This window comes from Plasmodium brasilianum, chromosome 14, assembly GCF_023973825.1.
Source record: "Plasmodium brasilianum strain Bolivian I chromosome 14, whole genome shotgun sequence".
In the NCBI taxonomy this organism is placed as follows: domain Eukaryota; phylum Apicomplexa; class Aconoidasida; order Haemosporida; family Plasmodiidae; genus Plasmodium; species Plasmodium brasilianum.
Window position 1 is genome coordinate 1,276,748 of NC_090127.1, and position 16,117 is coordinate 1,292,864.

Genomic DNA, 16,117 nt, shown 5'->3' on the forward strand with positions numbered 1-16,117 from the left:
TTTATTCCATAAAGAAATTTTTTTTTTTTTTGGACAAATGTGGAACAGTTTGTATTTAAAAAAATATAATCATCATTTTGGAACGAGCAAATATACACAAAAATATATATGTTTATTATTCCTTCATTTTAATTGACTTTAAATGACAAATACACAGAAATAGTTTTTTTAATTTTGTTACTATTCTGTATGAATTCTCACAAAATGATTTTTATAAAAATTATTTGCACATTTTTAAGAATATGTTATGTCTTTGTAAAAATCGGATTTACATAGTTATAAAATTTTTATTTAAAAAAAAATTAAACAATTCTCAACCTATTGTTATGATTTAATATGAAAAGGGAATAAAACGATATAAATTTTTATTTATAGCATTAGAAGGAAAATTAGTGTATCTGTGTGATTTGGAAATATAAAATAAAAAAATAAAAAAAATAATAAAAAAAAAAATTAAAAAATAAAAAAATAAATAAATAAAAAAATAAAAAAAACAATAAAGTTAGTACTTTTTATATGAGCATACACACTCTAAAGCAAATCCGTCGCGTTAGTATATATTCCCCATTTTGGTGGGAAATTATTCTTTTTTTACTTTTCCATATCTTTTCAACACTTTCAAGTTATTTTTTCTTTCATTTATTTCAGGTATTAAATAGATTATTCCTATTTCCGTTTTTCATTTTTTTAATATGAATTTATTGCTATTTGTTTAAGAACGGTTAAAAGGTGTAGAACTTATGGGTAATATATATAAAAAAAAATATACCAAAAAAATGATATGCTCATATTTTCAACTATGTATTTTAAAAAAAACGTTCATGTTTTACAAACTATTATAACATATGAAAAAAGGTATGTACAAAAGCATTTATTTTATTTATTTTTTTTTAACTGCTATTTTCACGGAATTTCGTCTTAAAATAAAATTGTCATTTTTATATATATACTTCTTCTTTGATATATATCCTTAAACTTTAATAATGTAAATAACATCATAAAAAATTTTTTAAATGTGTACCTGTTACCAATTTATATTTTTGGCACAGATACATGCAAAATCAAACTCATATTAATACGGAATTTACCCATGTACTCCTACATATATATACATATATATATACACACTTATACATATACCTTTTTACGACTAAAATAGAGCGGTAAAACTTCGTAACACTTGATCTGTTACTATTGGTGCCATTCATAAATAATATTAGATTTGCTTTCATTAGTTGCTTGCACTTCTCATATGAAGTATATTAATAAAGGCTCATTTAGTACCTTTAAAAATTAACGACATATAAATACATGTACATTCATCAGACAAATTGGACAGTGTATATAATTCACAATATTTATATAACCCTTAACATATAGTTACCCACATAAATAATTATGTACATTTTCCCAAATCATCCTTACATTAAGCCTTCTCATGTTGTAACAAGTTTTAAAAATATATAATTTTTTTTTTTTCTTATTTTTATAATTGTGCTCATTTATAAATACATATATATATATATATATATACAAATACATTACAACTATGTAATTGTTTGAAAAGGAAATATTAAAGTTGATGTTTTAAACAAGTTCTTTATCCCTCCATTTATGTCAAATTTTATAACTATTTGCTATAATACAAAATTAAAAAAAAAAAAAAAAAAAAAAAAGGTCTGTAATATAAAGAAAAAATAAATTAAACGAAAAGCCGATATACTAAACATATTTATACTTAATAAAATACGGATGACAAAAAAAAATGTGCTGAACTTACACAAAATAATTCATACTAAAATGTTATTCTTAAATAAGCCTTAAATTTTAAATCTTAATTTTGAAATAAATAAAATTTACTGTTCTGTCATTAACATCAATTGAGATTTACTGTAAGACCCAAAAAAGGAAAAGAAAATATAATTTTATGTTTATTTTATTTTATTTCTTTTATTTTTATTAATTTTTATTAAATTTTATTAAATTTTGTTTAATTTAATTTTACTTAATTTTGTTTAATTTCATGTAAAAATAACACAGAAGAGTAATCACTATTATTTAAAAAAAAATAAAAAAGGAAACACAATAAGAAAAAATATATACTATATTTTAAAAGAAAAAATGGTATTTATTTTTTCCTTTTTCGAAATATTTTTTCATAAATTTGTATGCGTAAATATGCAAGAATTAAAAAAGAAAAAAAAAAATTGGATATATACCCACTAGCAACTTAAAAAAAATTTCCTGTAATTCATAAAATTTGGTAGAAATTTTTTTTTATAAAAGTTCTTAATAGAAAGATGAATTTTATACATATATATATGTATATATACACATACATATATACATATATATACATATATATACATATATATAAATATATATATATATATTTATATATAATATACAATGTATATTAATATTTATACTTGAGGCAACTCTCATTATATATCCAAAAAAGAAAAACACACTAAAATGTACATGCATACATACATACGTATAATACATTCATACATATGGATTGCAGTACATATATTATGATGTACGTATGTATGTATGAATTATGTTGTACATCGAACAAGGTATAAATGTATTAGCACGAAATGGGTATATCGGTAAAGTATGTATATGTTGAAATGTAACGTAATACATATTAGTATATCGGCGTAACAGCGTATCTTTATATGTCGGCATAAATATATATCTATAATATGTAGTACTGCAACATAAAACGAACATATATACGTATATTGTACGAACATATATACGTATATTGTACGAACATATATACGTATATTGTACGAATATATGTACATATATTTGTAGGTGTATTTGTACGCATGTTTGTACGTATAATTGTACGCATATTTGTACGTATAATTGTACGCATATTTGTACGTATAATTGTACGCATATATGTACGTATACTTGTACGCATATTTGTGCCCATATTTGTATGCATATTTGTGCCCATATTTGTACTAATGTATGTACGTATATTTTTATGTGTATTTGCAAGTATAAATATGTATGTAATAATAAATGTATTCGTACGAACTACGAGATACGTGTAAACAGGCATATATACATGAGGATACATTTTTTAAATAAAAGGAGTATATATAATATTTTTTTCATTGTGCATTTATTTACTATTAAATCTTATACTTTTTTTCATGTAATTTTGTTCCTTCTTTGTTCCCATTTTTTTTTTTTTTTTTTATCTATTTCCTTTTTTTCACTCTTATTTTTTATTCCCTTTTTTTTATTCCCTTTTTTTTATTCCCTTTTTTTTATTCCCATTTTTTTTATTCCCTTTTTTTTATTCCCTTTTTTTTATTCCCTTTTTTATATTCCCTTTTTTTTATTCCCTTTTTTTTATTCCCTTTTTTATACCCTTTTTTTATATCCTTTTTTTATTCTCATTTTTTAATTTCATTTTTTATTCTCATTTTTTATTCCCATTTTTTATTCTCATTTTTTATTCCCATTTTTTATTCCCATTTTTATTGCCTTTTTTTATTGCCGTTTTTCATACCCTTTTTTATACCCTTTTTTTCATTTCCTCTTTTTTATTCCTTTTTTTTTCCTTACTTTTTTTCTTTTTTTCCTTTTCCCCCTTCATACTTCCGCTTCCCCACCCTCATCCTCTTTTTTTTTTTAAGTAAAACTGAGAATGGATAGGAGAATTGAGGCAAGGAGAAAAGAATTTAAGAAGAATAGTGATGATACGAGGAGAAAAAGGGAGGATTTGGTGGTACAGATAAGAAAACAACAAAGAGAATGTCAATTAGAAAGTAAAAGAGCAATGATAATGGCAAATATAGGTTTTGAAGAAAATTCTTCATATAATACAACAAATTATATAAAAACAAATCAAAGTTATTCAACAAATGATTCATTATATAACACATCTTCAAATAATAGTTCAAATACGTTAGAAATGTTAAAAAAAATACCATCCTTAGCTATAGGTGTAAGATCATCCGAATTTGTAACTCAGTTAAATAGTACAAGAGAATTAAGAAAATTATTATCTATAGAAAAGGGTCCTCCAATACAAGAAGTAATTAATTCAGGAGTAGTACCATATATAGTTGAGTTTTTAAAGTATGATGATAAAACCGATTTACAATTTGAAGCTGCATGGGTGTTAACAAATATTGCCTCAGGTTCACAAGAACAAACAAAAGTAGTTATTGATAATAATGCTGTACCTCATCTTGTTAGGTTATTAAATAGTGAAAAAGAAGATGTTTGTGAACAAGCTGTTTGGGCTTTAGGTAATATTGCAGGAGATTCAGCTGAATGTAGAGAATATGTATTAAATCAAAATTCTTTACCATTGTTATTAAAAATTTTAAGAACAAGTCATAAAAGAACATTAATAAGAAATGCAGCGTGGACTTTATCTAATTTATGTAGAGGTAAACCAGCACCAAAATTTGAAATAGTTTCAAAAGCTTTACCAACTCTAGCTGCATTAATTTATAATGATGATGAAGAAATATTAACAGATTCATGTTGGACTCTTTCTTACTTATCTGATGGATCTAATGAAAATATTAATGCTGTTTTAGATGCAGGAGTGGCAGAACGAGTGGTTGAATTATTAAGTCACTGTTCATTTTTAGTTCAAACACCTGCATTAAGGACAGTTGGAAATATTGTTACTGGAGATGATTTACAAACAGATGTTGTTGTTAAATTAGGTGCAGTTCAAAAATTATCTTGCTTACTTAATTCTTCAAAAAAAAGTATTAAAAAGGAGGCCTGTTGGGCTTTATCAAATATTACTGCTGGAAATATTTCACAAATACAAGCCGTAATAGATAATAATGTTATACCGCAACTTATAAATATTTTATTGAAAGAAGATTTTGAAGTAAGAAAAGAAGCTGCATGGGCCATATCAAATGCATCCTCAGGGGGATCAGAATCACAAATTGAATATCTAGTAGAATGTGGAGCTATACATTCCTTATCCAACCTATTAGATGTAGAGGATGCCAATATTATTTCTGTAACATTAGAAGGGTTAGAAAATATTTTAGAAATGGGAGAAAATAAAAAATTGAGGGATAATCTTCCATCTAACCCATATGTACACATGTTTGAAGAATGTGATAGTGTACATAAAATTGATGCATTACAAGATAGAAAAGTTGATAATATATGTAATAAGGCATGGAAAATATTGTATAAGTACTTCCCTTTTATTATTAATAATGAAATAAATAATGCGCAGGTATCCCTAAATAACGTTTTTGCAAACAGCGATGACGCTGTTTTAAATAAAGATTTTACATTTGATTAAGGGAAACAGGAAAAAGTGGAATTGGAACGTCCATCGTGCACGCATTTCTTCGTGCACATGCGAATATAAGTGGATACACATAAATAAATGCATACATATGAACATATACATATATATATATATATATATATATATATATAAGTGTGTGTATGCGTGTGTACATATGTATATTTATTTTCACATACATTTATGCGAGAATTAAGAGCAGTGTTAAGGTGTGAGGGTAAGTATATGTACACATATAATATGCAGGCATTCAAATATACTTACCAGCATGCACATATATATGGAATTTTATATATCCATATAATAAAATAGGTAAACACGTAACTTGAGTGGAATATAGGAAAACTTTTTTTTTAAAAGAAGAAATCTTATGAAATATATATTAGTGTATCTATTATTTCACGTATTTATCCATATATTTATGCATTTATTCATCCGTTCATATATTAATTTATTCATTTATTCATCTATTCATTCATCTATTAATTATTCATCTATTCTCTCACGCTCCTATTCATTCATTCAATATCTATTCACTTATTTTCACATTTATTTTCACATTCATTTTCACATTCATTTTCACATTCGTTTTCCGCCTTTTTTTGAAATCCTTTTGAATATTTATATTCGTAATATAACAAGAGTGTGCATGCACCGATTTGCGTATACATATATATACGTATATGTACATGCCTATATTTTTACTGCATTTTTTTTATGGTTTTAAAAAATTTTATATATTACAAGTTATAATATTATATTAAAACTTGAAACACTAAAAGATTCATACCTAATGTTTATGAAATATTAGTGACCAGACAAGTATTTATATAAATAAATTTAAGAATAATTTGTAGAAAAATAAATTATCAAACTAAACAGGGAACATATTCTGTACAGTGGGTATACGTATATATAAAAATACACACTTCGATTAAATTTGTTACTGATTTTTCCTGATACAATATTTTAATTTTTTTTTTTTTTTTCCTACACACTCTATATAATCAAATAACAACTCCGTCTTTTCATTGATATCTGTACTCAATTTCAGTAAGACGTGGCGCTTGCTCCTTAAGTAAGATCTCATATTTATTGAGAAAAATGCGAAATGTATTGAGGTATAAAAAGAAAAAAAAAAAAAAAAAGTTACTTGGTTTTTTGTTTTTTTCTTTTCAAATGTATATAGTACAGAGGTTTAAAAAAAATTCATGTCGATTTATTTATTTTTCAGACGCAATTACAACAGAAAATTCTATATGAAAAAAAAAAAAAAATTGAGGAGAAAAATAAAATAGTGAGAGATTCTTCCTTTTGAAAAAAGTTGTTGAACATGTTCATGTTCTTTCTTGAAATTATATTTTTAAAATTATATTTTTTTTTTTTTCTTCACTCCATAATAACATAATACCTGTTTTCCCTATATTTTTCATTTATTTTTTAGAGGTTCACCTAAAGACATACACATTAATTTGCTTTTTCTACTCAATATATGTTTTAACATAGTATGTACGAACACCCATATATTTATGCAGCAGAACGACTCAAAAAAAAAAAAAAAAAATTTTTAACATAAAATTATGCCAAGTAACACTTATTAGTTATTACTTTTTCTTAAAATGTTTATCGTAATTTTTTTGTCGTGGAATGTTTTATTTTTAGACTTTATATATTTACACAAATAGATATGCTCAATAAACAACTTTGATCTTTTTTTCCGCATCTTTAAAAAAAAATAAAAATAAAGCCACGTGAAAAGATCTTTTCTATTTTTTATAATTTTCTCCCCTTATCAGATGGTGCATGCAAAAAAAATAGGGTTAGTTGAACTTTTAAAATGGACAAAAAAATGATTATTTTATTTTTACACATGTTTAAATTAAAGTAAAAATTACAATTAAAATTAAAACCATGCTGATTATTATCAATCATGTTTTAAAAAACCTGAGAGCTTCTGCCACGTGTATACACATATATATATATATATATTTTTCTTTTTTTTTTCTTTGTGAAATAAGACGATATTTCTATTCTTCTCCATTATGTTTTGTTAATTTTTTTTCTTTAATGTGTAAACATGCTTTTATTATTTCAAAGTTTGCCGTTGTAGATATTTTAAGTGTTGTTAAAAAAGATATGTATCTTTGGGTGTTTTTATTTTATTGTATAAAATTTAATGAGATTTTAGTGTGCTTGTCATTAATATTTAAAGAGGTATATTTTTCCATAAACTGTTATAATATTATTCGATTTTTTTTACGTCCCTTTACTGGGTCCTTTTATTGCGTCATTTTATTGAACCACTTTTTGTACCCGTTTTTGTACCCATTTTTGTACCCATTTTTGTACCCGTTTTTGTACATCTTTTTTGAACCCCCATTTTTCTTCCTTTTTGAAAGTATGTCGACCAAACTCTGTTATATATTTTTCCTTTTTGTATATTTGTGCACACCTGTTAAGAATGAGGGGTACATGTGCGACTTTTCGTCGGAAAAATATAGTTTAGACATGGGTGATTACTACGACGATGTGATATGTTATCATGAGATTGGAGAGGGGGATAGTATTGGTATGATCATACCAAGGTATAGAGACGGAAATGAAAATATCCATATAATAACAAAATGTTTTGATAAAATATCCTTAAAAAAATCAGGGGCCAATCCAGTGTCTATATATGAGGTATTTACGAATGATGAAATTTCTTTATCTGACGCGAACATATTTTATAATTCTGAGTACCTTTCTTCTATTCTACATATTAAAAAGGTAAGTAAGAGTAATTACATTCACTGTGCATTCGAAAGTAGGAATGCAAAAGGAGTTCCAGTCCATAGAGGAATGACAAAGATTTCGATAAAAAACACAGTTATTAATAATGAAAATAAATCAAACAGAAAAGTTATTGACTTATTTAATAAAATAGATTTAAATAAAGACAATTCAAAGAATAAATATTCAATTAGTGCAGAACCAGGTCATATATTATACATTTTAGGAATAAAAATGACAAATAACAAGTTTATATATTTTGATGATAATTGTCCAATAGATTTTGAACAAATAGGAGATATATACAAATATATATTCCCCTTAATAAATGAAAAGGAAGTCACATATGATTGTCCAATGTATCTTGATGAAAACGGAAAAAATATATCTGTAGGTCTTTTACATATAACCTTTGTTCAAAAAAATCCTACTTTAGTAGATATTAGTAAAGAAATTCTAAAAATGTACATGAAATATGATATAGAAAAAAACTTAATAAAACTCTTATATGGTACGGAACAGGAAGACAACAAATTAAATGGTAGTCGATATATACAACAGAGCATAGATATAAATGAAACGCAAACGTCTAATCTTCAGTCAATGAATCTGGATAAAGAACATTGTAATAATGACAAGTGTAATGAATTATTTGATAATTCTCATTGTTCATCCATTTGTGGAAACGGATATAGATTACACAGTAAATATAATGTACACTATGATACTCAGGGAGTGGTACCATGCAACAATGGTGAATGTTCTATTTATGATGAAATTGAACCCTTGATCATATTTTCATTTATGGCTATTGTTATCTTCTGTATAACAGTTGTAATTTTTATTATTATGCTATATAACATTATGCATACAGATAAGCGAAAAATTTCAGACCCTTTCTTTACCTATGACTCAAACATTAAGAACAAAGAAACGTCATAATTTTCCAATTGAAGCGGTTATAAGGTTATGCGGTAATGCGGTAATGCTGAAAAGCCGTTAAGCTGTTAAGGGGCAAGGGGACGAAATGACAAGGGGTCAAATTGACAACGCGATAATGCAGTAAAATTGCCATTGGCCTTTATGCGCACACGAGGAGGTAATTTGTATAGGGAAACCATACAATGTTATTTATTTTTTTTTTTTTTTTTTTTTGTTTTATCTTTTCACATTTAAAAAAAAAAAAATTCCGTACATTGCATATAATTTACTATTATTCTACTACTGTTTTTTTTTTTTTTTTTTTATTTATTTATTTTTTTTTGTTTTGTTTTATTCGTTAGCAAATATAGATCGAACTTTGAAATAAAAGAAAAAAAAAAAAAAAAATTAATTAAAACTTAACTATATGTGTAAAAATCAGCGTGTAAAAAAGTTGTATATACTGTATTTGTGTATGGGTATGATATATAATATGAGGGTGTAAAGGTATTTATGTCTCTATATCCTACACCCTAACGCAAAAATTTAACAAGCAGGAAAAAGAAAAAATTATCTTAAAAAAATATAGTTATGTATATATATATATGTTTATATATGTGTATATATTTATGTATATATATACGAATCCGGTTTGCAAATGAAAAACTCCGCCAACCTCGTACGAATGAAATTTTTTTTTTTTTTATTATTTTATACAAAATATGTGTCAGTCCTAGAATATGTTCAGAAAAACGGTATCATGAATTCATACATAATACATTATACTCACATATCTGCGGGAAAGTTACACCTTAATTGAACAGTAATCAGTAACTAGCTATTTTGCGCTTAATTTTTTTCCATAAATTGAATTCACTTCTTAGATATAGCATTCAATGCAAATTTTTTGACATTTTCATATCATTATATATATTTTTATGCACGAACATACACATTTTCATGAGTACCTATATTCATAGATATATACATAAATGCATACATACATAAATGCATACATACATAAATGCATACATACATAAATACATAAATACATAAATACGTACTTACATAAATAAATAGCTACAGGCGCAAAAGCTTCGCCGATGTTAACCTTCTTTCCCATTTTTTTCAAACTCATAAAAGTACACGATGAAAAAAAGTTATCTTTGGATAATTTACCGTAGAACAAAATTTGTGTGGAAAGATCATTTATTTTTTTGGCCCAAATTATATATGAAAAATTGCGTGTATAATTTTTTAAATAATTATTATGATATAATGAATAATGTAAAGAATAAAATAGAATATTATTACTGTTTACCTACTATTTTCCTGAAAATTATTTCTGTATCATGCTGTGAAAATGCTTATAATAATGATATTGAACCAACTTATAATTTAAAAAAAAAAAAAAAAAATTTAATAAGTGGGAACAAGAACTTTCATAAACTAGCTGGATATGAACATTTCTCATTTGAAGTAGTTCTTTATTATATTAAACAGACTGTAACATTTCTTGTCTATTTCCTTATTCATTTTTATTTATTTTTTTATAATACTTTTTATTATATGACTAGTAATATAATAACTAAATCATTCTTAGAAATTTCAAACGAAAAGTACTATTATTCTACTTCCATTCCGAATAATCTTTTTAACAGTTTTGTTACAATTTACAAGATGTATGAAAAGAATAATTCATTAGATTTTAAATTTAAGGTAGATCACATGGCATTTTTGGGTTCAGGATTCATATACGACAAACAAGGTAAACATACCATAAAAAAAAGATGATTATATGTACTCATGTAGTGTGACTATATATATATATGTATATATGTATATGTGTGTTGCACCTCTTTTACGTGCGCGAAATGTGTATCTACACTTGTACGTATTCACGTATGTATGCCCACGTATACATGCACATACTCATTTACATATGCGTATTTGTAAAAAAAGACAAAACGAAATATACGAAAATAATCACTTCCTGAAATTATAGTTAACGAAATAGAACACATACTAATAATTTAATATTAAATATTATTGTATGTGGTTTTTTATGGCCTTTCTTTTTTATTGCTTAAAGGATATATACTGACAGCTGCGCACAATATAACAGTAACATAACAAAATCGCAAATTAAAATATAGAACGAATATTTATACTTCATTTAAATATATTTTAAATATACTCTTTCAAGAACTCAGCTGACACATTTGTTATAAAAAATAATGACGATTTTTATTTTGCAACAGTATCCGGTTTACATAAAGGTAAACTTCTGTACAAAAATAAAAAAAAAAAATTTATAATGTATGTGTAAAAGTTATCCCTCTGCAAACTGGGACAAAACGATTTAATCGCGCTATTATGCACGTTCACGTTACGCATATATACATATATATACGTACACGTATACCTATGCCTATACACATATATATATAAACTTACACGATACGTGCGGAACTCATATCAGACTCGGATATTTGTGTTATGAAAATTAATTCGGAGGAACAGTTTTCTCATATATCTCTAGGTAATGAAAATACACAGTAATTCGCATTAATAATTCCCTAATTTGTTTTTTTCACTTTTTTCTTTTTTTTCACTTTTTTCGTTTTCTTCATTTTTTTCGATTTTCTTGTCTACTTTAATTTCAACCTAGACTCTAGAAGAGAGGATTTAAAGCAAGGGGAACCAGTAATTGCATATGGACAAATACAGGTTTTTTCTTTTTTTTTTTTTTTTTTTGTCCTTTTTTTTTTTCTCTTACCTGTGCGTCTAGTTTTTTCCACTGTTATATGTGTTTCTTGATTTTTTTTAAACTTGATATTTTATAATAAATAAATAATATTCTTTTCATTGTACAAATATTGAAGAATTTCGATAAAGAAACGTACAGTATTGGTGTAGTAAATCAACCAAAGCAGACTTTTTCAAAATTCGAAAACTTTAATGAAAACAAGAAAGCATGTTTATACCCGTTTATTCAAATATCCAATCCTATTAATAAGGGTTCGCATTCGAAAAAAATTTCATATGACTTTTTGAGACATACATATACTGCGCATAACTATTCTATAATATAACGTAATATAATATTTCATATGACATTTTAAATATCTATTCTTTTTATTTCTTTTCATTTCTTAAAATTTTAATTTAATTTTTATTTTTATATTAATTTGTTTATTTTTATATTTACTTTTAAGGCATGTCAGGTTCACCATTAATAGATCGGCATGGAAATCTCGTAGGAATGATACAAAAAAAAATAGATAATTACGGGTACTCATATAAGAAAAAAAAATATGATTGAAATAAAAAGGGGAATATTATTTTACTTTTAAAGATTGGGGTGCCCAGCAAAAAAAAGAATATTACATCGTATTAATTTTTTCTTTTTTTTTCTTTATAAATCCATTACAACAATCAGATTAGCCTTACCTTCACATATTTTAAAAAATATAGCTTTATGTTTACAGCATAGAGGAACATATGAGGAACCATTTTTAGGTACACACTTAAAAAAAAGAAAAAAAAATTATTTATAATTAACTCTTCAACATTGATAACAATTATTATATTACTGTTATTTTATTTTATTTTATCATTTTTTTTTTTTCAAAAAATGATAGGAATAATATTAAAGGGAGAAGAATTGAGCACTAAGAATAACCAAAATAATAAAACAGGTAAAAACCGTAACTCTGTGCAACTTCTTTACCAATTAAAAATACGTTTATCATCATCAAGTTACATAATAAAATGATGTCTTACTTTTCATTTTATTTTCTCATTTTGCATGATTTTTTTCTCGCGTATTCATATACTTCAAATTTAAATGAATTTCTTACGACTGTTTTATAATTTGTTTTTTTTTTTTTTCAATCACTACATTTTATTTCCTTCCTTTTTAAGAATTAAAAATATATGACGTTTTAGCTAACTCACCGGCTCACACTAGCGGATTAAAAAAAGAAGATATCCTTTTGAAGATTAACAATCTAAATATAAATCATATATGTCAAGTAAATATAAATAACAAAAAGAAACGTGTAATTTAAGTCATTAAATATTGGCAACGAAACTACAAATTGTTCGCACCGTTCGAATAAATGCAAATATATATATATATATATATATATATATATATATATTTATGTATGTATGGATGGATGGATGTATATATAGATGCAACTACCGAAATATGAGCAATGTTTGTATTTATTGTACCTTTTTCATTTTAACCGACTACATTGAATTTCATTCTTCAGATACATGAAATTCTTAACAGTACATGTGATGGGTACATAAACGTTGAAGTTGTTCGCCATAAAAAGAAATTAAAAATTAAAGTAAACAAAAAAAAAAAAAAAAACTAATAAAAATAAAATAAAACTAGAATAAACATATTTAAACATTATGCATGTGTTTTGTTTGAAGATCATTTTTTATAATAATTTTTGGATATTTTTATGCCACTGAATTTTTGAAGCCCTTTGTTTTTTTTTGTTTTTAATTTATGATATTCATCTATTTTTAAATTGATAAAGCACATTTTGTACAATGTATGAATAAATTTGTTTATCATAAGAATTTTGCTTGTGGATATTTTATTATTACCATTTATTACTTCTGCTTTCATCGGTATATCTAATGAAACTTTCACGAACATGCGTGTATATGCGTAATGTCCTTTCGGTCATTATAAGTTCGCGCGTATGGACGTACGTTTGTATGTATATCTGCATGTGTATGCGTACGCTTGTATGTATATGTACTCATATATATAAATGTACAATTTATATTATAATCGCTTATTAACTTTTCTCATTTTACACATTTCAGGTTAAACTATAATTTCCTAATATTTTGCTTTTATTATTTTTCTTTCCTTAATAACGTTGAAGTTATGCTAAAGGCGAAATGTTATAGCAACAGTATTATTTGTGTATTCTATATTTTGTTCTACGCCAGTCTGACGTTTATATGCTGCTTTATTCCAAAATATAATAACAATAAACCTGTGAAATTCTCCAAAATTATAGTATATGAAAGTATATTTGAATGACAAAAGTATATAAAAATATTGCTCTTATACGTCTTTTTTATAAATTCAGTATTACGTTTATTTTATTTTGTTTTTATTTTACTTTAATTTAATTTTACATATTTCTTTATAATTTATTTTTACTTAATATTTTTTTTACTACCCTTTGCATCCCCTCCATCAATTTATTCTTTACCCCTTGTAGACATAAATAAAAAAGAAGACTTAGAATATAAACCTTTTAAAAACATTAGTTTCAATAAACTTAAGACAAATTTAAAAAAATTTTTAGTTGTAAATAAAAAATTTAACATATCGGACATTAAGCACGTTTCGTTCTTAGGTTAAATAGAAAAAAGAGAAAAATTACTTAAACGAATAATACATGTATGCATGTGCGTGTTTTATATCTATATATATTTTTTTTTTTTATAATTACATCTGGAATTTTAGAGTTTGTAGATATATTACATCCTTTTCAATTTGCTGCACTCTGCACATTTTACAAGCATAATATGTGCATAAATATGCGCCTCTAATTTATATATATGGGTGTGGGTTTATGTGTATATATGAGCGTGCGTGTATGTTTATGCTGCTACATTTCTTATATAAAGAAAAGCAAAAAAAATATTACATAACTTAAGCATGTACCTGTACATTTGCCTTATCGTTTCATATGCATGTGAACACGTGTATGTATATTAATATGTTTATGTATATATACATATGTACGTATGTAATAAAATTTTTAGAGGATTAAAACTTAAAAAGTGTAAACCATTAATTTGTAGAACACCTATTAAGTAAAAGCAGTTAATCTACACGTTATGCAAATAATAAGAGAGAATTGTATTATAAACTGTATTATGTGCGCCTTAACTTTTACTTCCACATGATATTTTCATATACTTGACATTTATGCATAAATAAATGTACCTTTTTTTGATATTTTTACTATTTTTTTTTTTTTTTTTTTTTTAAGGAAAATTCCACAATTATGAAAAAATTGAAAATTATGGAGTAAATGAAATATGTATATTAGGCAGGAGCAATGTAGGAAAATCAACATTTCTTAGAAATTTTATAAAATATTTAATAAATGTTAATGAACATCATAACATTAGGGTATCAAAAAATAGTGGCTGTACAAGGTCAATTAATTTATATTCATTTGAAAATGCAAAAAAAAAAAGGTTATTCATTCTTACCGATATGCCAGGTGTCGGTTATGCAGCAGGGATAGGGAAAGAAAAAATGAATTATTTAAGAAAAAATTTAGACGATTACATATATTTACGGAATCAAATTTGCTTATTTTTTGTTTTAATTGATATGACTGTTGACATACAGAAAAATGATGTTGCATTAGTGGATGCCATACGGTAATTATATGCATAAGAAAAAAGCAATTCGACCATGTGCTTGATATATAGAGTGCTATGCTTTTGAAAATATATTTTATTAGCAATCTTGAGCGTAAATATTAACAAGAATGTCATATACGTACATTTTATACACACGCACATGTTATACGCAAACATATATATATATATTATTATACACATACACGCTTATGATTTACAGAAGAACCAATATCCCCCTTCGGGTTATCTGCACCAAAAGCGATAAGTTTAATTCAAACCCTGATGACAGACTTAACGCAATTAAAAATTTTTATAAACTTGACAAGATTCCAATAAGTATTTCTAAATTCTCTAATCATAATTAGTAAGTTATATATGCCATTTGAAAAGTTATGTCTGCAAAGTGTTATATTTGCTGAACGATTTACATTCAGTCAATCCTTTAAATATACGAATATATACATATATACGTATATATAATATATATATATATTATAATATATATATATATGTACGTGTATATAAAACTTCCCCTCTTTTCAGTATTAACATCTTTAAAGAAATTCAGTATTACTGTAATTTGGATGCCCCATGAAATTCATTTTCATTTTATTTCATTAAATTTTATTTTTTTAATGCACGAACACTGCTGCTTATGTTTTCAAGATAAGGATA

At 25.0% G+C, this 16,117-nt stretch overlaps 3 protein-coding genes across 3 annotated transcripts; all 3 read left to right on the plus strand.

Moving 5' to 3' along the window:
- Nucleotides 1-3,676: 3,676 nt before the first annotated feature.
- MKS88_005501 (karyopherin alpha) lies at nt 3,677-5,317 on the plus strand (the record flags this gene model as incomplete). The annotated part of the gene is made up of 1 exon (XM_067218768.1): nt 3,677-5,317. One exon carries the CDS (start codon nt 3,677-3,679, stop codon nt 5,315-5,317), a length of 1,641 nt encoding a protein of 546 aa, XP_067070711.1.
- A 2,478-nt stretch (nt 5,318-7,795) lies between these two features.
- Nucleotides 7,796-9,037, plus strand: MKS88_005502 (sporozoite surface protein 3; the record flags this gene model as incomplete). Its single annotated transcript, XM_067218769.1, has 1 exon — nt 7,796-9,037. One exon carries the CDS (start codon nt 7,796-7,798, stop codon nt 9,035-9,037), a length of 1,242 nt encoding a protein of 413 aa, XP_067070712.1.
- Nucleotides 9,038-10,249: 1,212 nt separating this feature from the next.
- MKS88_005503 (GTP-binding protein YihA3) lies at nt 10,250-16,037 on the plus strand (the record flags this gene model as incomplete). The annotated part of the gene is made up of 16 exons (XM_067218770.1): nt 10,250-10,784; nt 11,109-11,140; nt 11,223-11,295; nt 11,499-11,558; nt 11,688-11,746; nt 11,902-12,037; nt 12,235-12,310; nt 12,459-12,538; nt 12,661-12,717; nt 12,944-13,053; nt 13,300-13,331; nt 13,874-13,953; nt 14,281-14,418; nt 15,061-15,460; nt 15,702-15,806; nt 15,986-16,037. The coding sequence occupies 16 exons, from the start codon at nt 10,250-10,252 to the stop codon at nt 16,035-16,037; spliced, it is 2,025 nt and encodes a 674-aa protein (XP_067070713.1).
- Between the last annotated feature and the right edge of the window lie 80 nt (nt 16,038-16,117).